General features: G+C 46.2%; 1 protein-coding gene across 4 annotated transcripts in view; it reads right to left on the bottom strand.

Annotated features, from left to right (window-relative positions):
• The window catches only part of ARHGAP25 (Rho GTPase activating protein 25), an 84661-nt gene that overhangs the window by 11693 nt on the left and 46220 nt on the right, over positions 1-26748 (bottom strand). For 3 of the 4 annotated variants that reach the window (XM_024741619.1, XM_024741618.1, XM_024741617.1), the window contains exons 3-6: positions 25791-25878; positions 19801-19917; positions 6679-6886; positions 1440-1572 (exon numbers count right to left, since the gene is read on the bottom strand). In XM_024741619.1, the coding sequence (XP_024597387.1) occupies positions 1440-1572; positions 6679-6886; positions 19801-19917; positions 25791-25878 (546 nt within the window). The remainder of the gene's footprint in view (positions 1-1439; positions 1573-6678; positions 6887-19800; positions 19918-25790; positions 25879-26748) is intronic. The other variant, XM_024741620.1, reaches the window with a different exon arrangement.

Here is a 26748-nt window from a genome sequence, read left to right as displayed (position 1 = left end):
CCTCCTCTTCAGTTTAGTCAAGTAAATTCTTTGCAAAGGTTGCTTTAGACTCACGCCTCCCAGTGATCGCCTCTGCCACGTTTTCACCCATGAGAGAGGCTGTGACCCCTCACTCTGTCCAGATCTGTGCTACCATGGATTAGAAACTCTCAAATATGTTGAGATCGAGAAAAGTTGGGAGAAGCAGGTCTAAATCAAAGAAGTTCAGGGGTTGGGAGTCTGCTTGTCAGAACTGCATCCATGGACCTCCTTTCCTTTCCCTGAAGCTGTGGGGCAAGACATCATCTGAAGCATTCACCTTTTTAGCCAACTTTTAAACCTTATTCCATAAAATTGTATTACTTTTGCAAAGGTGAGCTGATATGTCTGTATAAATTCAGACTTTCCATATCCTATTTTAACCCCCCCAAATTCATAAATCATACACAAGATATCCTAAAATCAGATCATGCAACCTAATTTTTGCGTTGGGAAATAGCTACAAAGGCTATAGTGCGTTAGTTGCATCCTTATCGTGCTCTTTCTTTCCTATCGCTAAATATAAAAACACCTTTTTTCTTGTACCAGGATCTACTTAATTTGTGAGTCTCCTCCCTCTCAATCAGGATGGAAGTTCTCACAGCTGTATTTTCTTCCAGGGCTAGGGCACTATCTCTTCAATGATTTTATATTATAGATATATACTTTTTCTGGGAGCATACTATATAATAAATGCTGAAGTAGAGCAGAGACTAAACATCCCCTTGAATCAATAATTTTAAAATGTCACTCACTTGTGACATACATCCCATGGTCCTCAAAACGATCCTGTTATTATGAAATGTGTCTAAGTTTGTGCTGTCTAGTACAACAGCAACTTGACACATGTGACTATTATAAAATAAAATAAAAGAAAGTAAAATAAAATAAAATAAAATCAGAAGTTTGGCTCCTCAGTTGTGTGAGCCACGTTTCAAGTGCCTAGTGGCCATGTATAGCTAGGGGCTACTACATTGGACAGTGCAGTTATGTAACAGTTCCACCATCGTAGAAAGTTCTCTCGGGCTAAGTAAATAAACTGAGTCTCACAGAAGATGCATCATTTGCTCAATGGCAAAATCAAAGTGAAATTCACTGCAAGTTTTTCTGTGCACCACTTTGCCAGAGAGAACTTTTAACATAGTAGTGCTAAACACTAACCTCCCCAAAGTGGGCAGTTAGACCCCTTTATTAGCTGTGTAACAAATGCATTCATGGGCCATCTAGATTTGCAAATCTTGGTTAAAAACCATAATGGTTTTATTGTTGTCAGTCAGGTTTATTTTTGCTGGTTGGCTAGTTTGTTGTCAGTCAGATTTCCTTTTACTGGTTGGTTAGTTTGTTTAACATGTTGACTATAAGGGCTTTACAGTAACCCTCACCTTCTGAAGCAGGACAACTAACTCTATTGAGATACAAACCTTTCCCTCATCTGCATTCGTGAGCTGCCCACAGAGCAGGAAACCCTCATACTGGCTCCAGGGGACTACTGGCTCTGGGAGGTCTCGGAGGTAGAGCTTCATCAGGGAGGCTACCGTGTGCACATCTGTATCTCTGGAAAAAAACAAACAATGTTTTTTGAAAACAGAACTCCAGAACTCTCCTCACCTCCCCCTTGGGGATCCACTGAATAAGATCCCAGCTTCCAAAAAGAAATTTTGCAGAGGAGTAGAGTCTGATAAAGATGTATCTGACCAAAATATTTTTGCAACTCCCCCTTCTGGAATAATAACCCCCAAGACCTTTTCCTTTATCTCTTCTACCTAACTGCCTCAAAGATAAGTTTAAGGTCTACTCTTCCAATAAGCCTGTTAAACTATTCTAGTCTTCATTGCTTTCTTCTCTCTCCAAGTCACTTAGTACAATTGAGCATTCTCTACTTAGTCTCTAGTTTTTCATGTGGTAACTCCTCATAGCTATGACCCATTGATCCCTTTAGTCTATCAGAGAGCTTAAAGTAGGTCTGGGATTCATTCACATAGTCACACAATCATTTATTCAACCAAGTGTGCTGAGAGAACCTACTAGGTGCAAGACACTATGTCAGGCACTGGGGTTTCAGCAGTGAACCTGAGGGACACACAGGATCCCTGTCCTCATGGAGTGACAGAGCTATGCAGACTCAAATGTTACCAAGTCATATACATGTTACCAGCCAAGCCTGGCCCATCACCTTTATTTGTACAGCCTGTGAGCTAAGAATGGATCTAACGTTTTCAAATGGTTGGGGAAAAAACTCAAAAGGAGAATATTTCATGGCATGTGAAAATCATGTGAAATTTGAATTTCAGCATCCATAAATAAAGTGTTATAGGAACATAGCCATGCTCATGCATTTTTGTATTGTCTTTGGCTGAATTCTGGTATAAGAACAGAGTTGAGTAGCTGCAACAGAGACTGTCTGGTCTGCAAAGCCTAAATATTTCATACGTGGCCCTTTAAGAAAAGTCTGCTGATCCCTGGTTTATGGAGCTATTGTGTTTATTCCGCAGCTCTATAAGAGAAAATGAGTCAGAATATACCATATACTTGAAACTCATTAGTGAAGAATATTTATTTCATATCAAGAAAAACTGGTCATGCACCCCAATGTTCATAGCAACACTATTTGCAATAGCGAAGACATGGAAGCAACCTAAATGTCCATCGACAGGTGAATGGATAAAGAAGATGTGGTATGTATACACAGTGGAATATTACTCAGCCATAAAAAAGAGTGAAATAATGCCATCTGCGGCAACATGGATAGACCTAGAGATTATCATACTAAGTAAAGTCAGTCAGACAGAGAAAGACAAATATCATACGATATCACTTATACGTGGAATCTTAAAAAAATTTGATACAAATGAACTTATTAACAAAACAGAAATAGACTCACAGACATAGAAAACAAACATGGTTACCAAGGGGGAAAGGGGGGGTGGAGGGATAAATGGGAATTTGGGATTAACAAATGCACAATACTATATATAAAATAGCTAAACAACAAAGACCTACTGTGTAGCACAGGGAACAATAGTCAATATCTTGTAATAGCCTACAATGGAAAAGAATCTGAAAAGGAATACATATATACATATATATATATATATATATATACACACACACATATTTATATAAATTAATCACTTTGCTATACACCTAAAACTTTGTAAATCAACTATACTTCAATAAAAAAAGAAAGAAAGAAAAAGAAAAACTGGTATCTGTAAGAGACACTCCCAGCAGTATTTTGAAAAGCTGTGATGGGGCAAGAGGTCCAGCTGATCTGAGTGGCTCTTGGGCTTCAGCAATGGGGACATAGAAGCGGCTGGGCTGGGTGGGATCACATCCTGGAGGAGAGCCGGGAGGGGTGGAGTTGGGCAGGAGAAGAAGGCAGGCATCTGAGGCCTCAGAAACCAGAACATCAAGGCTTGACTGTGGAGCTCTCTATCTTGACGTTTCATGTAAATGTTTTCTTTTTGGTTTTTGACAGCCAGTGGTTGGAACTGTCTTCTGGAAACGTTCCCCACTTTGCAGCCTGTGAACTCTGCCTCCGAAGGAGAACTTGAGCTGGCACAGAGCCCTGCCTCTGCTCCACTGCTGCCCTCAGGAAATCGGGGGTGGAGACCATTCACTTAAGGTGGGGATTCTGGAAAAGCCTTCCCTGCTGAGTCACTGCCTAAAAATACCTTGGCAAAGCCCTCTCGTCAAAATGCAGGAGAAGTTCCCCAGAAAATGGCAGGACAGCTGCCAGCTGACACTTTGCAGGGGCAGCATTCTCCTAAATCCTAAAATCTCCTTTGTCCCAAATCCTCTGCATCACGGTCCACCCAGTGGTCTTAATCAGAGTCCAGGGTCTCAGGTTTGATTGAAGTCTCTTCCTCACCCCACATCCTCTAATCCTACTCGGCAAATGTCCCAGGAATCCCTCTAGCCCTCACGTCCTGTCCTTTTCCAGAAGGCCATGGTCTTTTGCCAAGATTCTGCCAGCCCCTTTCTGGCCTCCTGGCTCCTCGACTCCATTCTCCAATGCACTGTCCATCACTGGCACAGCCCCCAACACTCAAAACATACCCACAGAACAAATACGGGAAACAAAGAATTTGAAATGAGAAAAACAGCATAGATGATACATCGAGAACCAGAAACTTTTGAAGAGAAACAGCAATAAAAAAAGACAAACTCTATAGAGAGTTCAATCAGGAGAAACTAATAGCCAACATTAGAAAAGAGAGAGGGGTTGTAACCACACATATAGGAGTGATACTTCAAAATTATCACCAGAAAACACAGTTAGCCATCTAAATCATCATAGAATATTGCAAACCACAGAAAACTTCCCAATTTATTTTGCCAGGGGAAGAAAATGCTGCTTGGTCTGGGGCTAAGTCCTCAGGCTTATCTATTGTCTCAGCTTAAGTGTCATTTTTGGGGGGGGCATTCTAAATCCAGCAGACCATGTCAAAAGCCTCCTGTTGAGATGAAAAATGATGAAAAAATGGAATGAAATGAAAAATAGATGGTATTAATACCATCTACTTTTCTTTTTTTGGCATTTAACACAATGGAAAGTCTACAGTTACGTCTTTACATTTTTGGTTTAATGTTTGTGCCCCCATTGTAACAGAGCTGGATCAGATGTCATGCTTATAATCTAAGTTTCCAGCATGATTTTTCCTGAGTCTGCTTTTCCTCCAACCTAATGGAACATCCCTATATGAGGTTATATGAACTTCTGAGTTCAATGCCTGACCCATCAGAGATTAGCCAGGGTCTCCCAGGTGGTCTGCCTACTCTTCCCTTGTAGCACTGACCTTATAATGTGGCACGTATGTCCTTTTCTCACAGAAATATAGGTATGGGAAGTGTATCGTGTATTGGCAGTATCCATCCCAGTAGATGGATATCCATCCCATACTGTTTATATGTTTAATGAGCGCCAGATACATCCAGTAGAATCTATCAAGTAAGAGCGCCTTGGTTTTTCTTCATTCTAGTGAGGCAATTTGGGGGATCTCTGGTGGAACTGCATACATGACCTATGTAGAGGATCTAGGTGAGCCCCCACACGGGTCACGTGGACACAAGAGTCATCCCTGGGAGGACTCCAAAGAGCCACAGTCCACCCTTCTTATTACTGGATGTGTAAACTCTTTTCCTCAGTTCTAGAGGGTGGAGCTATCATGACAAGGTGTAGTAACTCTCTTCCCTCCAGCCCCAAATATTTCACAGAATCAAAGACTCCAAGTCTACCACCTAGGCTGACTTTACAGATGCAGAAGCTCAAGCCTTGGGCAGGTGTCTGGCAATCCCCACGATCACCTCTCGTCCTCCTGGCTGACTGTTCTCATTGCCTTAGCAACAACCCATCTGTATTTTTTGATCAACATAAAGCTAGTTAAAACCATAAAAAGAAAAGTGAATATAAAGGTAGTGAACTTGATTGAATAGGTACCCGATAATGAAATGTGACTTATGGTCCCGCTGAAATCTCTCTAAATTTGATGCCCATAACCTGCTCTAGTTCCAGTACCATCTTCACCTGTTCCTTTCCTGATACAACACAGCACCTTGATAAATCAACCTATTGCATGCCAAGGGCAGCAAAGACAGACATATGGTGATCCAAACTAAGACAGTGGCTTCGAGAATGGAGAGAAACAGACGGGTCTCGGCGATGCTTCCGAGGGAGGGTGGGCATCGTTGGTGATTGGAGTGGGAGGTGAGGGAGAGGGAGGGTGAGACGTTCCACACAGCACCACACTTAGCTGTTCGCGATTTTCCCAGGATCAGCCCGAGTCCTCTATCGTAAATAAGCTCTTGGGGGGATTTCAGCCTTTGGAAACTGGAAGAGTTCAGGCCCGTCTCAATGAATCTTGGTTTATGGGCTGCCGATTTGGAAACAACAGTGGCTCTGTCTTGCCAGCAGGACAAGCACGTGCAGGCAACTGGGGCAAATATTGCACAACAGACAGAAAGTATACAATGTCGGGTGGCGGTTGTACCCGCTGAGCAGGGCAGAGAAGGAAACCTTGGCAGGGTGGCTGCAGCAGCAGGGGCGGGAAGGGGATGGTGGAAGAAATGTCATTGCGTCTGGAATGCCCCAAACAGGACTGGGCAACCTCCACGGAGGAGATTGGGAGAACGCCAAGATGTCGGTATGCACCCCCTCCCAAAGGGTTCAGGACCAAGTTCAGAGTTGCACAGAACTGTGGTCGCCCAAGTTAACAAGAAGTCCTGGCTCTGGCCATTTCTGGAAAGCTGAGGAAGACCGTGGAGCCCTTGGATATGGACATGGTGCCTTATCCACCACCCAGAGTCGGTACAGGCAGCTCGGCAATTCTCCACCCCTCGTCCGCTCCGAAGTGCGTGCCTTGAGGTAAGTCCCATCTTCCTCCCTTGGTCCACCCTTCCCCTCCCACCATATCCTAAACACCCCTTGACTGCCCTGCAAGGCCCCAGTTCTAGTTCCATCATCTCTCACCTAAATGACCAGAATGCCCCTCTAACTGTGTTCCAGGCTCCCAAATTCTGAGTTATGAGCAAAACAAAAGGTTCTTTCTGTTGCAAACCAGGGCTTTTGGAAGCACCTGTCCGAGTCCCATAGCTCAACTGGTAGAAAGAGGTCCTGTCAGCCAAGCAGGGCACAGGGGAGGCGAGGCAAGGACGGCATACCTGTCAAAGGAGGGCCGCTCCCCTGCGTCAAAAGCATCTCTCAGCTGCTTCACCAGGTTGTCCTGCCCAGGCAGTCGGAAGATGCCCTCTTCGTTCAGGCCGTGCTCCAGGATGAACTCGGCACACTTCTCCACCAGGATGGGCACCAGGTGGGGGCCGAATTTCTGCTCATAGGCCACGGTCTCATCCAAGCGCTGGCCGAACACCGCTGGGAAGAGAAAAAAGCAGAGCCTGCCCGTCACTCCGACTTCCCTTGGAGGAACTGATAGGTCAAAGTGCTTTGTCTATGTCTTGATTTTCTGCAATGATACTAAACAAGACACAGAAGACAAATCACACAATATTTCCTGGGGCTATAAACTGGGGGAGGTCCACTTGAAGCAGTCTGTCAGTCTTTTTCTGTTTGTCCACATTTATCATATTTAACATAACAACTCACTTTTAATGAGTGCTTGTTTTGTGCTAGGAATCGTGCTAAATTTGTACGCCTTTTCTCATTTAATCTTGACAGGAATCCCATGAGATGTTGATATCATTGTGCCCGCCTTCCGATGAAAGATACTGAGCCTTAGAGGTGCTAATGAACTTGCCGAGGTCAGGGGCCAGGACACAGTACCATCAGAGTTCAAGCCCAGGTAGTAAACTGAAGAGAAGCAAGCAGGCCATCTTGAATTCTGCTTGTGTCATGTAGCATTAAAGCATAATAGTCTATCATGCGGATGTCTCATACTGTATTAAACCATTGCGGCATTTAAAAGAATTTACGTTGTTTACCGGGCTCTACTATTGTGAGCGAACATGGCCACCCCCCTAGCAGAGTTCCTGGAATGTATAGTGCAATGTATAATTCTTAATTAATTGATTAATTAACATTTGGATGCATGAACCTAGGCTCTTCCTTCTTTTGGACTATTTCCTTAGGGCATTCTACATTCCCACATGTAGAATTACTAGTTTAAGTGGTTTGAACATTTTAATGACTACAGCATGCAAATTGCTTTCTAAAAATATTTTTCCAAATTACACTGCCTTCAGTGTAATTCCCTCCCTCCCTCCCTCCCTCCCTTCAGCATGTGTGGACCATCTCCACTGAGCCCTGTCAGCACTTGGCTCTATAATTTCCCCACCCCATCAGTGTAACAAGGTTTGTTTATAAATCAGGACACTGGTTGGCTGGGCCCCATAGGGCCCCAGGGCCTCATGCCTTTATGTCCCGGAGATTCAGAAGACAGTCATGGTTTCAGCTCTGTCCTGCCTGGTTTTCTCTCTGGCATAATTAGGGCTCTGTTACACTGACCACTCCAGTCGCTAGGACACTGTTCCCAAAGCCCTTTAGTTTCCCCCATGATTCTCTCTGGTTGGTCCCCTTTATCCAGTCTCTAATTAACGCGGATGCCACATGTAAAGAGCTGCAGCGATCTCTCTGGAATCCACCATGTCCTCCCCACTTCCCACTGCCCTAGGCCAGGCTGGACTCCTCTCTCACCTCCCCCTGCTGTGGTCTCCTCTCCTGTACTTGTTCAAAACCCTCCTGCTATTTAAACAACTGGTCTACCTGAGCACGTTTGTCCTTGTTTTTAATAGTCACCCACTTCTTCCCCAATTGCCACAGCAGCGATTTTCAAATTCCCCCTTCAAAGCTCCAGGGGTTCCTCAGAGGCCCCTCAGATGCTGAGAGGTGAGAGCATTTCGGAGGAGCTGAGCACGTGGGCCTCCCTCCTCCCTCCTCCCAACCTGACCTGCTGGGTTGTTGTCTGTTTTACTTACAGCATTCCAGTGAGACTGTTTGCTTAAATATTTCTGTGGCTAAAGTTTGAAAACCAGGTTGGCATTTGTACTGGCTCCTACCTACCTTTCTGCCTGATCTGGCATCTCAACCTGATGATCTCAAAGCCCACAGTGCTCTCTAGCCCTCATGCCCTTGCTGAGGCAGTCTGTTTATCTCTCCCTTCCCTGTCTACTAAGATTCTATGTGTTCCTTGGCCCGACTCAATATCATCACCTCTGCCAAGTTTTCCCTGACCCAGCCCGAGGGGCTCCATTGCCATTCTGTGCACCTGTATCCCTTCTGTAACACCCCAATCCCTTTTCCACTGTGCTATTGTCATTTGTAAGTACTGTGCCCTCTGCAAGACTGTAGGCTTCCTGAGGCCGGGAGTATGGGGAGGGGTCTCTTGTCATTATCTTGTTCAGCATGGGGCCTGGCTCAACGTAGACAGTCAACCAGTTTTGCTGAATTACTTAATGAATTATGTCATCTTTAAGCAAGTGCTTTCCGTGATTCATGACAATTTGGGCATTTCTATAGTTTAAACCATAGTAGGGCCCCCATCAGTAAATGAATTCAGCGTCACACTAACATCTATTGAGTGCCCTGCATGTGTTAACAGCAGGTCACGTGAAATGGGTTATACAGAAAAGGAGGGACTGGAAGATGTGGTTCTCGCTTTCAGTTAGCTTACTACCAAGTTATGAAAATGAAAGGACTCCATGCAAAATAGTGAGAAACAGTTAGAGGATGTGAGGAACTATACAGCATTAGGTTTCTGTTTTCACCAAACTGGAAGGAAATGATTAAAATGATCTGACTCAAAACATAGACGAGGAGACATTTGTAAAATTCCCTTTGAGGGGTCCAGGGAGGGCACCTCAAAGGGAGTAGCAGATGTGTTTCAGAGCAGTTGAAACTTGGGCTCAAGGAGCCCACTGGATGCCCATGGAGAAGGATACCGTCATGGAGACGTCAGAGCTATCAAACATGACCTCCAACTCTGAGGTCCCAAGGCAGACGATCTGGAATCAAGTTCCTTCTTCCAGCCCTCTGCACAGCCAGCCCACCAGCTTTTCTCCTCAACCGAGTCTCTCAGCCGTGTCCTGTGTTCATCTTCTCTTCCTCCCATGTCCACAGTCAAGCCTTTCAATGTCATTCTCCCCAAGACACTCATTTTCCAACATTCCTTTTCCGTCCAGCATCTCCACCACCCCCTCCATGCCTTTCTCAGGCCGCAGAGGTACAGAGAATACCGATCTCCACAAGACCTTCAGTCCAAATCTTCACCACGCCATCCCCTCCCCTCTGCCTCAGCAGGTGACCTTGTCTCCTCCTTCGCTTCTCTCCCCAAATGAAGGGCATCATGAGAGAGCCCCCCGGTCTCCAGTCTCTGCCTCTCCTATCCTTCCTCCTCTGTCCGTCTGTCTGTCCTCTCTCAGGGGAAGAAAAGTACCGTATGCTTTCCTCTAAGATGATGTTTCTTGAACTGTGGGTTCCATCCTTTTCACCTCTCCTAGGTCTTCACTCCTCTATTATATCTTAGATTGAAAGAGCATGTGAGTCTAAATCTTTACCAATTTATTAAAGAATCATCTCCCACCCCTGCTCTCATGCAATCAACTAATACCTGCCTTTCTTCTCTTCACCAATATGCTCATAGAAAAACATGTCTACTTCTGGAGAGAGTCATCCACCCTCATAGCCTCTACTGTTTCCCTTGTTATTCATGTAAACTCTCAATCCATCTCAACCTTGTTTCACAAGCTGCATCTTCCCATCCAATCTGCTCACTAAGATTTCTCGTGCCCTCCTAATGGCCAGATCTGACCTATGTTCATTCCACACTCTACTGGTCTTCTCTGAAGACTCTGTGGTATTGATTCTCCTTCCTTCCCCAAGACTTTCTCCTTATGTGGCTGTGAAACAGTCCACCCTCACTCTAGTCTCACCTCTCTGCAAGCTGCTCTGCAGGCTCCAGTACTTGCCCTTCCTCCACCTGCCCCTTCAGTGTGTCATTTCCTAGCATTCCGACTCAGACTTCTCCTCCCTCTAGATGTTATCCTTGCGAAAGTTCATGCAACTCCATGCATTTGGATATCACCTATAAATTGACACATAAATCTGCATACCTGGTCCAATCTCTCTCTCTCTATCATCTCTATCTCCCTTATTTCTTTCTGTCCCTCTTCTGAGCCTATAAGCCCAACATCTGATGGCAGCTCTCCCACTGTCTTCTCCAATCTCACTCTTATCCCGTCCCCAACTCTCCCATATCACTGCTTCTCCTACACACTTCCCCACAGGCAATAGCCTTCAATCAAGCAGTCAAGCAGCGCGCATTCTCCTAGACCTTGAGAGTACAAAGCCATTAACGCAAGGTACCCGCCCTCAACTAACCCAGTTAGCAAAAGTGTGAGCGTTCGAAGTATCTGCAACAACCCTCCTTCCTTCTTAACAGATCAGGACCTTTTAAATCCCCTTTAAACTCTTTCTCTTCTCTATCCTCGTTCGTACTGTCCACATTATTGTAATGGTTTCTTTTGCAGTTCTTTTTCTTGCAAATTCCTTCCACTGGAACTCATGAAATCATTTGGCAAATATAGACTGAGCGTCTGCTGTGGACCAGCTTCTTTGGTAGCTGGAGATTATGATAGGAAGAAGGAAAAATAGTCTTTCTCTTAAAAACTCTGGAGTGAAGGGGCTTCCCTGGTGGCGCAGCGGTTGAGAGTCCGTCTGCCGATGCGGGGGACACGGGTTTGTGCCCCGGTCCGGGAAGTTCCCACATGCCGCGGAGCGGCTGGGCCCGTGAGCTGTTGGCCGCTGAGCCTGCGCGTGTCCGGAGCCCGTGCTCCGCAACAGGAGAGGCCACAACAGTGAGAGGCCTGCGTACCGCAAAAAACAAAAACAAAAAATCACTGGAGTAAAAGCCCTCCCTCCTGCCCACCTGGAAACCTGATTTTCCTGCAGCCTGAATTCAAACACCTTCTTCTAAGAGGGAACTGGTTACTCCCTCTGCTGTGCTCATGGCGTTCCCTGTGCATACCTCATCGCTTCTCGTGTCCCTTTATGATGATTTAGTTAAGCATCTCTCTTCCACTGGACTGTGGGCTCCTCAGAGTCAGACAGCCTGCCTGGCTCACCATCTAATTTTACCTCCTGGCACAGAACCTGCCACACGACAGACTCGTCCTCAAAGTGATGTTACCTGCTGTCTTCCATTCCTCCTGTTGCCCATCTCTCCTCTCCTAAATGTACTCTTCTCAGCACTTCCTCAAACTTGGGCTTGTCAAAGAAATCAATGGCCTCTACATTTCTAAAGTCCAGGGTCAAATTCTCAGTCTTTATCTGAACTGCTCCATCAGCAACATGTGACCCAGCAAATCATCCCTCCTTCTTGAGACAGTTTCCCACGTGACTTTTGGTTCTCCATTTATTTGTTTGGCCTCTCGTTCCCTGCCTCCTTCGATGATTCCTCCTTCCTCCCTGTCCTCTAAAGGTTGCAGTGTCTCAGGCCTTTCCTTCTACATCTGCATCTACTTCATAATCTCACGGCTTTAAATATCACCCATATGTCAAAGGTTCCAAACTTTCCATCTCCAGCCTAGAAATCAGTCCAAGTTATTCTTACCAAGAAATGACCACGACCTGCTCTAGAGACATCAGGACCCACAGGTCCCTTCTAACATGAGAGAAAGGGCATCCTTGTTTGTTCAGTTTGTCTAGGTCAGGGATGGTCACTTTTCATCTCACATCGCATATGATGAACTCCGTATCCCTGGAACTCCAAAGACCCAATCGTGAGTTCTACCTACCGCTGACTTATGGATCCTGATTGCTACCCTTTGACCCTGGGTGGACATGAAAGAGCCTAAGTATAAGGGAATAGATGAACCAAAAAAATCCAGGGAAACTAGGGAAGGGACCAGTGATGGAGGAAGACGGCAGACAGGTACTCAACGACCATTTCCCACCCCAAGGATTCCGAGAGGTGAAACCCAGCTCCCCCTTCTGTGCCAAGCCCTCCTAGCTTGCACTCAGTCCTTCAGGGAACTAGTGCCCTACTTACTACCCTTTTTAACCTCTGCCGGCCACGCATCCACCCGGAACTGCTCATCGCTTTGGACCCACCACCTTAACAGACGCATTTCCATCTAAACAGGTACAAATCTTAATTAATTATAATATGTAATCTAATTATTAATACATTTAATTAATTAAGCTAATTTATGACAGACTACCCTAAAAGCTTTCACGTGTGCTCTCATTTAGTCCTCGTAAGAACCCTACAGTTGTTCCATTTCATAGATGAGAAAACTGAGACTCAGATTAGGAATCTGTCCAAGGTCATATTTGCCCTGTGATTCTAAAATCAGTACTTTAGTCCTTCTTGTTTAAACTCAGTGGAATAACATTGTCTAGGTGAAATTTCAGACAGCAGCAAGGCTCAAGGGAAGAGAGAGAGGGGTAAGCTGCGCCGTTTCTACTCACAAGCCATCCTCCATTCTTTACTTCTTAAGCCCTCTCCCCAGATTTGCTGGAAAACCCCAGAACACCGTGTTGGTTCCGGTAAGCAAAAGTAGAAAGATTAGCTGTCACCTCCCTTCTAACGTAGCTCCTACTTCATCATCGCTCCAACACTCCTGGATTCAGGACAAGAGCCCCTCCCACCCCACCTCCAGTCCGGCCCAGGTCACCAAGAGCCCACCCTGCCCCTCTCCTCCCTCTCCCCACTGGCCCCGTCCCCAGAGGCTCAGTCCCAGGTGCATCCCCCTCTCAGACAGGAGAGGGAAGGGGAGCTGGGCGAAGTGTCTTTTCGTGGAAGAATTGAATCACAAAATAGGAAAGAAATACCTTTCTTTTGGAGCTTGGGGGTTTTCTTCCTGAAATTCCAGCAAAAGGGCAGTGCCAGGGCAGGAAAGCCACAGCCCAGTTCCCACCGCGGCATCCTGGGAATATGAGGCATGGTGGGGGCCGAGGAATCGTACTTTCTGCTGGGCCAGGCTCAGACCTTCCCTCCTCCCCAAGCTGCAAGAACCATCCCCTCTTGCTTCCAGATCAACACATGCTTGCCAATACTGCTCAGGTTCTGATTCCGGCACTGAAACCATGGGATGTGTCGGCACCTGCCCCGGCCCTCCCTTCCTCCTTCCCACACTACTTCTCCTCCCCACTCACCTTTACACACATGACTCTTGGCTTTTAAAGAGTGAACATAAAGCTGTCAAGGCCCCCGCAATAAAAATAAGTGCCTCCTTTTACTTAGCAACGAACTGTCAACTGCCATTCAAGGAATACCAGGGACGTGGGTTAAAAAAAAAAAAAAGAAAAATCCCACACACAGCCCTTACCAACATCGCTCCATATATCAAAGCCTCTGGCAGGAACACAGGATTTCACTTAGCGCTGATGAAGCCGGCCTACCCTTCCCTGGAAGTGACTGAGTTGCGTGTGGCTCAGTGGAGCGTTCAGAGAGAAGGATTTTGGAGGTGGGTTGCCGGGTAAAATGAGAGGATTTCCCCCCTCCCATTGAGAAGATTCAGCAAAAAGTGCAGCAGGCCAACTAGACATGCCCAGGAGCCTTGAAATGGACTCTCAGCGTCATGGGCAGGATAGGCAGGGGCAGGGAAGGACTGCCAGGAAGGGTCCTGGGCAGTGTGATGCTGCCAACCAAGTTCACCCTTCCATGTGCTCCTAGGAAAGGAGGACTCATCTTTGACACCACAGTCTCCTTCCATGTCAAATTCACTCCCATGTCCTGGCAATGCTACCACAGAAACAAGCAAGCCTGTTTACTTCTCTCCATCTCCACCACCCCCACCCTCATCCAAGCCACTTTAGGATGAAGACCCACGTCTTTAACATAGCTATCTCCACTGTTCTCACCTTCTTCTCGCTCCAGAGCCCATTCTCCTCTCTGCCACAGGACCTTTGCACATGCTATTCCTCTGACTGGGACACTGCTCCTCTTCCCCCTTCTCTGCCTAGCTGGCCTCTACTGGCCTTTCAGAGAGAAGCTTAATCATCACTAGTTCAGGGACGCCTTCCCTGAACTTCTTAACAAAGACATTTTTTCCCCCTACATATCATCATGAGTTTTTTCTTCATGGTACTTTTCGCCGTTGTAATTTTATGGTTTTCCTTGAGGTTTTTGTTTCCTTTCTGTGTCTTCTGCTAGACTGTGATCTCCTTGAAAGTAGAGACTTTGTCTTTTCTTTTTTTCTCTCTTCTTCTCTCTCTCATTGTTGTACTCCCAGTGCTGGTGCCGTGCTTGGCACGTAACACGTGCTCAAGAAATATTTGTTGAGTAAATGAATTAAATAAGTATCCGTCTGGTGTTAGGATCTCAGGGGAAGGGAGGTGAGGGAATCATTGAAAATAAATAAAAATCATCCCTCGTAATGTCCCATTTAGCCACAGAGAAAAAGCAGGACACGTGAGGTCACAGTGAATCACAGAGACCACACTCCCACAGGCTACGCTGGGCTGTGGGTTGTGAAATCTTGCTCTGAAGGCTGCAGAGACCTAAAGAAATGAGAGGGAGAAAGGGAACCTGAGGCATAGAACAATTCCATATTTATATGATCCATACCTAGTGCTGGCAAACACACAAAGACGCTTAAACCATGCGACCTGCCCCAGGGTCTTTCAACCTGCTTGCGTGGAGCAGAATTATGCATAATTTAGTGCCGTGCTTCTGCGCCCAGTGATGGCCCAAGGAAAACTTCAGAGGCCATCTTCCAAGAGGAAGAAGGCAAAGCAGGTCCCGCTTGAGTAACAATTAGCAGGGTGGCTGCCAGCCTCCTGGGGATGGGACGGAGACCAGGTTTCAATGCGAAGATCCAGGGAAGGCAGAGCCCCCTTACTAAAAGGAGGAGGTGGTTTGGAGAAAGTGGGCAGCTGGGAGCCTGGGAACAAGTCACCTGAAGTTGAGGTGCGATCGCCTCCCTTCCCTTTCTCCTACGTAATTCGGGACAACCTAGAATTGCATCCAGAATTTCTGGGAAAAAATTAATCTAACCTTTCCAGCTGGGCCCTTAAGAAAAGGTAGGAAAAGAAAGAAAGAAAGAAAAAAAAAAAGGGAGTGAGAGAGAGAGAGAGAAATTGGCTGTCTAGGAAGGAAAAGGCTGGAACACCCAGATGCACCAAAGAGCTGCTCTCCAAGGTACAATATTGTGATTTATAATAATAAATATTTTTTCGTCTTCCACCCACTTCCTGGCACAGAGTTCCTAAAACTCTTCAAATTTCCTGTGATGAGAGCGATAAAGTGTCTTTCGTTACGTTAAAGAGGTAATTTTTGGATCCCAGCTAAGGATGGGGGCTGGGTGCCAGGGGAACCAACCATGTGATTATTGGTTTGGAACTTTCAGTCCCACCCACCAGGGAGGGGAGAGGGGCTGGTGATTGAGTTCAATCATCAATGGCCAATGATTTAATCAATCAGGCCTATGTACTAAAGCCTCCAGAAAAGCCCCAAAGGATGAGTTCAGAGAGCTTCCGGGTTGGTGAACCCAAGGAGGTGCAGGTAGAATGGCGCTGGGAGAGGGCATGGAAGCTCCGTGCCTGTTCCCCATACCTTCTCTATGCGTCTCTTCTATCTGGCTGTTCCAGAGCTTTGTTCTACTATAATAAGCCAGTAATCTAGTAAGTGAACTGGTTTCCTCTGTTCTGTGAGCTACTCTAGCAAATTCTTTGAACCCAAGGAGGGGGTTGTGGAACTTCCTATCGGTAGCTGGTTGGTTAGACGCACAGGGTACAATCTGGACTTGCCATAGGCATATGAGGGCAGTTTTGTAGGACTGAGCCATTAACCCGTGAAATCTGAAGCTATCTCCAGGTAGATAGCATCAAAATTGAGTTAAATTGTAGAACACCGAGCTGGTGTCCAAGAATGGCTTAGACGTGTGGGGAGCCCTCCCCCTCTCCCCAACACACACCCACTGGAATTGGTCCCAGAATCAAATCGGACAAGGTAAGAGGCGTGTCCAGAGTCAGCTCGGATGCAGGAGGAGCTGCGGGGAAGAAGTTAGGTATGCCACGGGAAACATGTGGACCCTCTCTCCCATCAGGGGAGCCGGAAAAGGAGTCGGGGCAGGAAGAAGCCTCAGCTCTTCAGAATTGGCATGAGAATGACTTGGTAGGGAAGGGGTTCAATGTGAAACGGGACGATCAGGGGAAGGCTCACTGAAGTGAAGTTTGAGCAAAGACCTGAGGAAAGCAAGGGACCAAGCCGTGCAGCACCCTGGGGAAGGAGGGTTCCAGACAGAGAAAGCAGCCAGTGCAAGGGCCGTGAGGCAGGAGTGTACCTAGGGTGTTTGGGGAAGAGCAAGGAGGCTGGTGAAGCTGGAGTGAAATGAGCACTGGAGAGGGTTCTAGAAAACAAGGTCAGAGAGGTCATGGGGGTGGGGGCAGATTGTGTGTGGAGTCATTATAAGGCTTCCGACTTTTCCTCTGAGAGAGAAAGCAAGCTATTAGACAGTGATGAGCAGAGAAGGGTCTTGAGATGACAGGTTTAATAGGTTCACTCTTCTCTCTGTTGAAAACAGACTATAAGAAGGTGAGCCTGGAAGCGTGGAGAGAGTTTGGAGACCGCTGCTGCAATTCGAACAAGGCAGTCTGGTGCCTCAACCAGGATGGCAAGTAACAAAGGTGGTGAGAAGTGGGTAGGTTCTGGGTGGGAAAAGTCATAGAAAGTTTCATGAAGAGCTGAAAAAAGAGCAGCAACATACCTCAGTGACTTTCCAGCATGTGAGGGGGCATGCCCTGCCGATCTAGTAGACCCAGATGAGAGGCACTTTACAAGGCGAAAGAGGGCCTCCCCAAAGGCAGGAGCCCCAGCCCTAACCCGTCGATGGCTGGGCCCCTTGGACAAATCGTTTACTTCCTCAGGACTGAAGTTTCCTGACTTACAAACAGGAAGAGCAAATGTCTGACGTGTCCCAAGACCTCAGACTGGACTCTGCTGTCTTAAAATGCCTTCTCATCCTGAGATCGCCGATTTTGGTTCAATCTGAGATGCCACATCAAATCCAAACCTTGTTCTTTGAATACATAAATAGTGCTGGACTCTTATTTCTCCTCCTTTGGACTTTCCTCTGCCTACAGGACTTACGCTTGACTTGCTTCTGACGGTGGTGGCCTCCAAGTGGGGTGAGGGAGAAATCCCCATGTGGGTTATGACCGTTGCAACGGTTCACCCTGACAAGGCTGAGCAGAGCACCACACGGGGCATAGATGCCGGTCACAGTGCCTCCACAGCAATTTTATTTATTTTTTTGCGGTACGCGGGCCTCTCACTGTTGTGGCCTCTCCCGCTGCGGAGCACTGGCTCCGGACGCGCAGGCTCAGCGGCCATGGCTCACGGGCCCAGCCGCTCCGCGGCACATGGGATCTTCCCGAACCGCGGGGCACGAACCCGTGTCCCCTGCATCGGCAGGCGGACTTCAACCACTGCGCCACCAGGGGAGCCCTCCACAGCATTTTGGCTCAGAACAGGTACGTAATTTAGATGACATGTGCTACCCTTGTGCAGACAGCCTAAAGCACTGGACCAGGGAAAACAGAAAATGTCAGCCATCTCACAATCCAGGGCAGTAAGGAAGGTCACAGGTCAGACCATCCAGGCTGAGCAGCACATAACAGAGCTTTAATAAATAAACCGCTCATCTCAACCTGATTAGCACCATAAAAAATACTGTGTTTAGGGACTGGGAAATGGTTAATGAACCTACACTCCTCTTTTTTGTAATAGGTTGCAGCTATTTGTATGAGGCAGGCACTCAAATTAGGCTGTCCCATCCAAGGCACTTCTTTTCTCGCAGCCCCTCCTGGGCAGGTCACTGGCCACAGGACTTCCTCCCTGCCCCAGATCCTGACCACAGCTGAGCCAGGAGTCTGGAAGGGGGCTGCACTAGAGGCTGAGCTCAGCCTCTGCTGGTACTCCAGAGATAAATATAGGATAGCTGGGGCTAGCACAGCAGTATTTGGGACAGGCATGAGCGCCAGAGGGCTGTTAACTAGACAAAAACAGGCAGGCAGAGAAAAGTGGAATGGGAAGCTGCGTGGCCCCAGGGAAGCATCAGTTCTCAGCCCCAGTCCCTTCAGTCCTCCTGGAAGTTCCTGCCCTTGGTTTCTTGGAGTAGCTTTGCACCTGCCCAGCAAATACCTCTTTCTTGTTTAACATCATTTGGATAAAATTTATCAATTAAGATTCTATAGCCCTTTGGGAAAATTAAGCTAGAAAATAAACGGTTCTGAACTGCATAAATCCTGTGTTTCTCATCCTGAGAAACAAGTATGTATATATGAACACCAGCTGGAAGGAAAATATAAAAACACCTCTGGTAGTTTTAGGAGTGATTGTTTTCCTATATTTTTTCAAATGTCCACAAAATTGTTAAGATGTTCATGATTTTTGAAAGAAGTTATTGGGCAATCAAATAAATATTTAATATTTGAGCTATAACAGCCCCCCCCGAATCATTTCCAAAATAACGGGCAGCATAAGTGATAAATAATCATAAATTATACCGTTATCCTGGAGTTGACACAAATGAGTGTGTTCCTAAAAAAGTTGAAGGAAAATGGTCACTTGAGATTGCGTCACCAGTTCTTTCATATTTTTAGGAAAGGAAAAAACACATACTGGATTCACCTGTTTGTTAATTTCAGATTTTTTTCACATTAGTTATTCACAGGCAGGACCCTCCTGCAGTGTGGACACAACACTGAGTGTTCTCAGAGAGCTCAAACACTTGAGCTTGTAACCTTGAACTTGAGCTTATAAACTCAAACACTTGTAACCCAGAAAAGTGTTCAACCTTGAATTCACTTTGTACCTGTAAGACTGCAGACACAATTCCGGAACCTCTCCTCCTTGTGACCACCCCAATTCTGGACAGCAGCTTTAGTTTCCTGTGTTGATCAGCCTAACTTATGCTTTCAGCATAGATCTTGCCATCAACCTTCTTGGGTTCCCAAACCCCCATAACTGGGCAGGCTCTTGGTACCACTGAAGGTTAGTGCTGCCAGGAACCGGGGTCAGCCGGTCCAACCCGTTCGTTTTACAGATGAGAGCACTGTGTCCAGAGAGGAGAAAGGACTGCTTCAGGGCATCACACACATTTGCCGGTGAGTGCAAAGGGCTTGTGGTCCTTCCAGCTAATCTGGAGTTGGCTTTGACATCACCCAGGGAGGGAAGTTAGAGCCTTGGCAATGAGCACGGCCTCAGAGTCGCCCTCTGGTGGTCTTCTTTGAACACTGTTCAAGGAAAGCTCTTGTCTGAAACTACTTCCTTCCCATCCTTGAGATGTCACAGACACCTGTCCAGGAAAGCCTGCAGGAGTCCTTACCTCCAGAGGGTGTGCCAGCGACTCTCTTAAGGAATTTAACCCACTCCTCCATTTCCACCTGGGAGCCGGCCATGAGGACATAGGGGTCCTGTCCCGTGCGACTCTGGTCACATGAGGCTGGAGGAAGAAGTAACACTGATGAAGGTCATACATTGGTCAGGGGCCAGAGCAAGGGGCAGTGAGGGGAAGCTGAGCCTGAATGGCTTCTTTGGTCCAATTAAACAAGCAGTCAAACAGCACAAAGGCATCTACTTTTCCTCAGCAGAACTGAGTATCTACGCACCTTTATTGTCTTTGCTGGAGCTCTAATCCTATACACAAATCATTGAACTCGGTGGTTTGCAACTGAGATGATTTGGGCTGAGATCTGTCCCCATGGAGGACAGAAGCCATTTCCTATCAAAAATTAAGAGGAAGTTCAAGGGGCAGTGTCAGTACAAGAGGAGACAGGCTCAGCCCATACGGTTCTGAAACCTAAGTCCATCACGCCAATCATGGATACCTTCCTAGGCTACCCTGAGCTCAGCTGTGGGGTTGGAGGAGGGAACAGCAACTCAGGAGGGAGTTGCCTTTCTTATGAATCTGTGCCTCCTGTTCAGGATTACTGCCCTCCTGCCTGCATGAAGACATTGCAAATGGTAGGCTCTCGATACATAGCTGATGGACAAATGAAGTTTGTTAGGACATTCTTTATCATTTTCACTTTAAACCCAAGATTGCAGACAGACATCTGCAGTATGCCTTGGGTTGGTGTTATCAAATGGACAGAAGGGTGGAAGAAATGACAAGGGGGCAGAGTGGGAAGAGGAGACCAAGAGAAAGAATAAGAGAAAGTGACAAAGAGAGAAACATCGGGAGAGAGGAGAGGAGAGGGAGAAGGGGCACATCAGACATAGGTCTTACAAAGTACAAGAAAATAACAGCAATCCCTTTCAATTACAGGATACTATTAAATCTCACATTGCTTTAGGGGACATCAACCCATTCTTCTCAAAATATCAGGGCATTTCCTTCAAAAAGAGCCTGTTTTGCTACCATATGACCCAGCAATTCCACTCCTGGGTATTTATCTGAAAAAAACAAAAACACTAATTTGAAAAGATACATGCACCCCGATGTTCATAGCATTATTTGCAATTCCCAAGATATGGAAGCAACCTAAGTGTCCATTAACAGATAAGTGGATAAAGAAGATGTGGTATATATATACAATGGAATATTCCTTAGCCACAAAAAAGAACAAAATTTTGCCATTTGCAGCAACAGGGATGAACTTGGAGGGCATCTTGCTAAGTGAAATAAGTCAGAGAAAGACAGATACTGTATGATATTGCTTATATGTGATATCTAAAAAATACAACAAACTAGTGAATATAACAAAAAAAGAAGCAAACTCACAGATATAGAGAACAAACTAGTGGTTACTAGTGGAGAGAGGGATGGGGGAGGGGCAATACGGGGTAGGGGATTAGGAGGGACAAACTATTGGGTATAAAATAAGCTACAGGGATATACTGTACAACATGGGAATATACCCAATATTTTATAATAACTATAAATGGGGTATAACCTTCAAAAATTGTGAATCGCTATATTGTACACCTGTAATTTATATAATATTGTACATCAACTATACTTCAACTTTTAAAAAGCTTAAAGAAAAGACCCTGTTCTAGCCGCCCAGTTGGGCCCAAACCTGTATTTTCTTGCATAGCAACAAAATACTTTCAAAGTGCCTTTGTTTTCAGTCTCTTCAACCTATCTTAATATTACCCAGCCTCACTTTCTTTTACACTTTGAGACAACCTGATTCTGAATCCATCTTATCACTGGGTCATCAGCTCTTCTGCCCAGAAGTGTCAGCCCATGGAAGTGCTGGTCACTGAGGAACATCCTGAAACTGGGTGTTTCCAGAAGTAAGATGGGCAGTAAAAAGCCCTCAGGGCAGAACTAAAGAATCCCATAGGAAACACAACATCCTTTAGTAATAGAGAAGAGCTCTAGCATCATTTCTGCTCTACAAATAATGGAAATGAAGCCCAGAGGTGCAAAGGGCCTTGCCCATTGGTACCCAGTAAGTTACCAGCAAACTCAAGGCAAGGCCATGGGTCTTTCTCCCAATAGTTTCCACCAGCCCATAGCGCTTCAAATTTGACCTTGGCCAAAATTTTATCTGGTATCCTTCTCCACCATGCCTACACTCCAGTCTATTACGTTATCAAGAACATGCCTTCTCAGTTTTCTCTCATTCCTGAGAGATTCCTTTAGTTCCATCATGGCAACACCACTGAGAAATATCCACCTCTCAGGATGTTCCTCAATGACCAGGGCTTCCACGGACTGATCTTTCTGATTAGAAGAGCTGACGACAAGATGGATTGAGAAGTCAGTCATCCCAAAGGGTAAGGAAGGTGAGGCTGGGTAATATTAAGATAGATTCAAGAGACAAGAACCAAAGGGAACTTGAAAATTCTTTGTTACCCTTCGAAAAAATGAATGTCTGGGTACATTGGGGTGCGAGGAAGAGCTGTCTTTGAGGGAAACTGCCTGCCATTAACACAAAGCCCATGAACAGCATCTCTGCCCTCAGGCACGTACTTTCTCTGACTTAAACAGTCTGTTCAGCCTGTGTCACCTACTGGGCTGCTACCCCTGTCGGAAAGGAACCTCCCTTCTTTTCTTCCCCTGCCTAAGGAACTCCTATCCATCCTTTAAAACCTAGTGCAAATGTTATCTTCTCTAAGGACCCTTCCTTCAAACCTCCCACTTCAGATGGAGTGGGGACCCCCTTTTCTAAATCTCTTAACATCCTATCATCACCTCTATCACCGCAGTAGCTAAATTATCCTGAACATTAGTTTCCTTAACATTAAAATTGAATTAATTACTTAATACGTCCAAAGCTAAAGCCCTGATCTTCCACCCAAAACTGGTCACACGCACAAATCTCAGGAAAGCCATCCTTCCTGTTGTTTGCGTGAAAACCTTAGAGTCAATCTTGACTTCTCTTTCCTACATCCAATCCATCAGCAAATGAAGTCCTCTCTAGCTTCAAATCGTGTCTAGAAATTGATCATTTCTCACCCCCTGCATTGTTACTATCACTGACTTGGATAATTACAATAATTATTAGTCTTTTAGTCTCAACTCAAAAGAGTTTTAAAACAAAAGTCAGATCACGTTACTTCTCTGCGCAAAACCTCCCAATGGATTTTCATCCTTCTAGCACAAAAACTAAACTTTTTCCACTTGCCTACCAGTGCCTGTAAAACCTGTGCCCACCCCTGACCAAATCACCTACTCTTCTCCCCTCTCAGCACTCCACTGTAACCACCTTGGCCTCCTTGATGTTTCCTGAACACAAGAATTAGGCTCAGAGACTTTGCACTGGCTGCTCCCCTTCCTGGAATGTTCTTCCTCCAGATGTGCACTTGGCTCACGTCTTCACTTCCTTCCACCTTGGCTCAAAGGTTACCTTCTCAATGATGTCTATTCTTCCCGCTCTATTTCAAATGACAAATCAACAGTTGCCATCCCCACCTTATCCAGTACTTTCTCTTTCTTTGCTTTCTTCCCATAATACTTATCCCATAATAAAACTGTACAATGTTCTCATTTATTTGGTTTGTCTTCAGTCTCCCCACATTGACTGTAAGCTGCATACAGGCTGTTTTGTTCATTGCTGGATCCCCAGTTCCTACAATAGTGCCCGGCTCGTAGCAGGTGCTCAATAATTTTGGTGTAACATTTCAGAAAGCAGTATGAGAATTAAATGCTACTTATTCTACAGAAGGAATAAACCCCCCCATCCCTGATGACTCCCTTTGGGTGAGAGAACAGATAATTATTCCGCTTGAGGTAGTTAGGGAGGGAGAAGCTTGCCTCAAATTTTTGCCTGCTCCAAGTAAAGAAAAACAGCATAACCACAACCAAATTCTTCTCTATGGCCTTTGTGCAGCTAAAACTGGTGATCACAGAGAAGGGACCCCGATTAGGGAGGCCATTTCTGATGCCAGCGCTGGCCCCTGAGAATTGTCTTGCTCAAGAGGACGACAAAAAGAGGAACTGAAAATTCTCTACATCATAACATAAAGGATTGTCTCATTTTAGGTTAGGTGGAGCCTTGAGAATGGCGGTGTCTTTAGGAAAATGGTTCCCTGCCATACTATTGCTTTAGAATTGTTGTTTGTCCGTATGAGTTGAGTGTGTGTGTGTGTACACGTACACACATGTGTGAATCTGTCCAAGAATTCCCCCAGCAGCCCAGGAGACAGCTGTGAGTGACAATGAGAGGACAAATCTTCATCCTACAGTAACAGCAATCTTCAATTTACTGCAAAGTCCACAGTAAATTTGCAGTTGGAGCTCTCAATAGGGTCACCCCGGATTGAAAAATCAGGTTTGAGGACATGTGTCATCATGAATGGTCACATCCCTTGAATTGTGCTGGGAGAGGGATCCTAGGGATAGAAGAAACCTCGTGGGAAAAGGGTGGGGTTATCCCAGAAAGGAGAGACTGGAAAAGTAGGCTCTTCCTCTGAGGAGGAAGAAAAATGAATAGACTCTCAGAGAAAAAGCAAGGGAGTGCCCATGAGGGGGCCACTTGGGAAGAGCTGAACTTTCAAAAAAAAAACCAACCTGTTTTTCTTTGTTTTCTATAAATAGTCAGAGCCAGTTTGGGGATTGGTTTCTACATTACAATTTCCTCTAGTTATTGCCAAAACTTCAGACACTCGGCACTGCACCAAGTGCGGCATATATACTTCTTTACTTAATCCTCACTACCATCATCATTGTTCCCATTTCCCAGGTAAAGAAACAGAGGCAAAGAGAAATTAAATTATTAAATTAAATAATTGGGTTTCCCTAGTGGCGCAGTGGTTGAGAGTCCACCTGCCGATGCAGGGGACACGGGTTCGTGCCCCGGTCCGGGAAGATCCCTCATGCCGCGGAGCGGCTAGGCCCGTGAGCCATGGCCGCTGAGCCTGCACGTCCGGAGCCTGTGCTCCACAACGGGAAAGGCCACAACAGTGAGAGGCCCATGTACCGCAAAAAAAAAAAAAAAATTGATCACAATTGCACACATAGTAAGTGGCGGGGCCAGGATGTGGTCCCGGGAAGGCTGGCTCCAGATGGGGCATGTCTACCCTCTCTGCTACACTGACTTTGCCATCAAGTTTCTTATGCACACAGCTGCCTTGTGTGAGAGGTAAGAAGAAATTTAAGGCAAGGGGCACTCAGGGGACATTGGTCTCCCCTGCCGTGTCAGCATGGCAGCAGCAACCTGGCTGCATAGCTGGACCAGCAGCTCTGTAGTTCCTGTTGGTTGCGGGGGGCTGGTGAAGGAGCAAGAGACAGGGAGGAGAGCCTCAGTGCAACAGACTTCCACAGACACTAGCAAACTCCCCTTGAGACAAACTGAGACAAACTTCCCCTTTCCCCAAATGCATTCGAGGAAGGTAACTCTTGATTAGAAAGAGACACCCTCCAGTGTGCGGCTAACTGGTGCAATAGGTAAATTACAGCGCCTGACATGCAGTAAGTGGTCAGGAAGTCGGAGCTGTCATTTCTTAATAGGTCACAATGAACCATATGAGACTGTTGACTGTCGACCGTTTTTGACCTACCACCATGGCGACTTCACATGGTTCAATTTATAATTTAACTGTTCATTTTATTGTCCCACTTGCCTTCAAAGCTGAGCTCCTTTTAGCGAGCAGGGATGATGCACTTTCCGATCAGTATCCCAGTGCCTAGTGGATACCTGGCTCCAAGCAGGTGCTCGTGAAATGTTTACAGAGCTCAAACGGATGCACACCCACTTAGTTCACGTGTTGTTAATGAACTAGTATGGGACCATTAACTATATACAGAACTATTATGCATTCTTACTAGGTTGGTTGACGGACTCACTGAATGTAACCTTGACTTCTGGGGTCAGAAGTAACATGGGAACGTGATGCACGTCTATCCCACATTTCGTCACCTACCTGGAATGACTTCGAAGACAAACTTCCCTGCTTCTTCTGGGTTTGTGGCGATCTCCTTGATTGTGCTCCCTGGTAGATACATGCAACCCTGAAAGATTGAAAACGAGGCCTTTAAGGTAAGCAAAAACATTACCAGCTATGAACTAAAATAAAGTTGGAGGACAGATAGGATAATGATGGGATAGCAGAGAGGAGCATGGAAAGCTGGTATCCCAGCTTCGAATGGGGCACTTCTGCACTCAGACCTTGGTGAAATTAAGTGGCGGCTATGTGACAGCAAGCAAGGTGCCTAAAGAGACAGGAGGACAAGGTTCTGACTGGAGAATGAACTGAGAGGGTGCCACCACCAACACTTGCCTCTTCCTACTTTCCAAGAGCCAAAATTCCTTGCCAAACAAGACACCAGACCTTTGGGGAGGCCATGCTGAGACTGGGGGGACCATACCACCTGCCGGGCTGCCAAAGGGGGCACTGGGGACTGAACCACAGGTTCATTGAGGCGATGCAGTACTTAGTAGCAGCAAGAGCTTCTGAGCAGCACACTCCAGGTGTCTGTCCCTCTGCTAAGCACCTTGAATGTGTATTATTTGCTTAGTCCTTTAAGCAATTCTCCAGGCAAGGTATTGCTACACAAATTTACAAGTGAGGAAACTGGGGGTCAGAATGGTTCTGTGATTTGTCCAATGTCACAGAGCTAGTAAGTGGCAGAATGGTAATTCATCTCAGAAGTGTGTTCAAACCCTGTGCTCTTCACCATCACAGTGGAAGTGCTGGGACCCAGCAGCTTGATGTCCCTTGAACGGGCAAGGGGAGGAGCATCATGGATCCGTTGTGGGGGAGGGGTGGAGTGAGGGTGGAATTTGTGACCCTACACATGAATATGTCATCAGAAAACCAAGTCACTTCCACCACGTGTATGCTCATTGCTCCACCATGGACAGTGCATCGTTACATGCAA

Source organism: Neophocaena asiaeorientalis, unplaced genomic scaffold, assembly GCF_003031525.2.
Source record: "Neophocaena asiaeorientalis asiaeorientalis breed wild unplaced genomic scaffold, Neophocaena_asiaeorientalis_V1.1 scaffold381, whole genome shotgun sequence".
Lineage (NCBI taxonomy): Eukaryota > Metazoa > Chordata > Mammalia > Artiodactyla > Phocoenidae > Neophocaena > Neophocaena asiaeorientalis.
The sequence above is the reverse complement of the archived record's forward strand: the minus strand, read 5'-3'. Positions and strand labels throughout refer to the sequence as shown.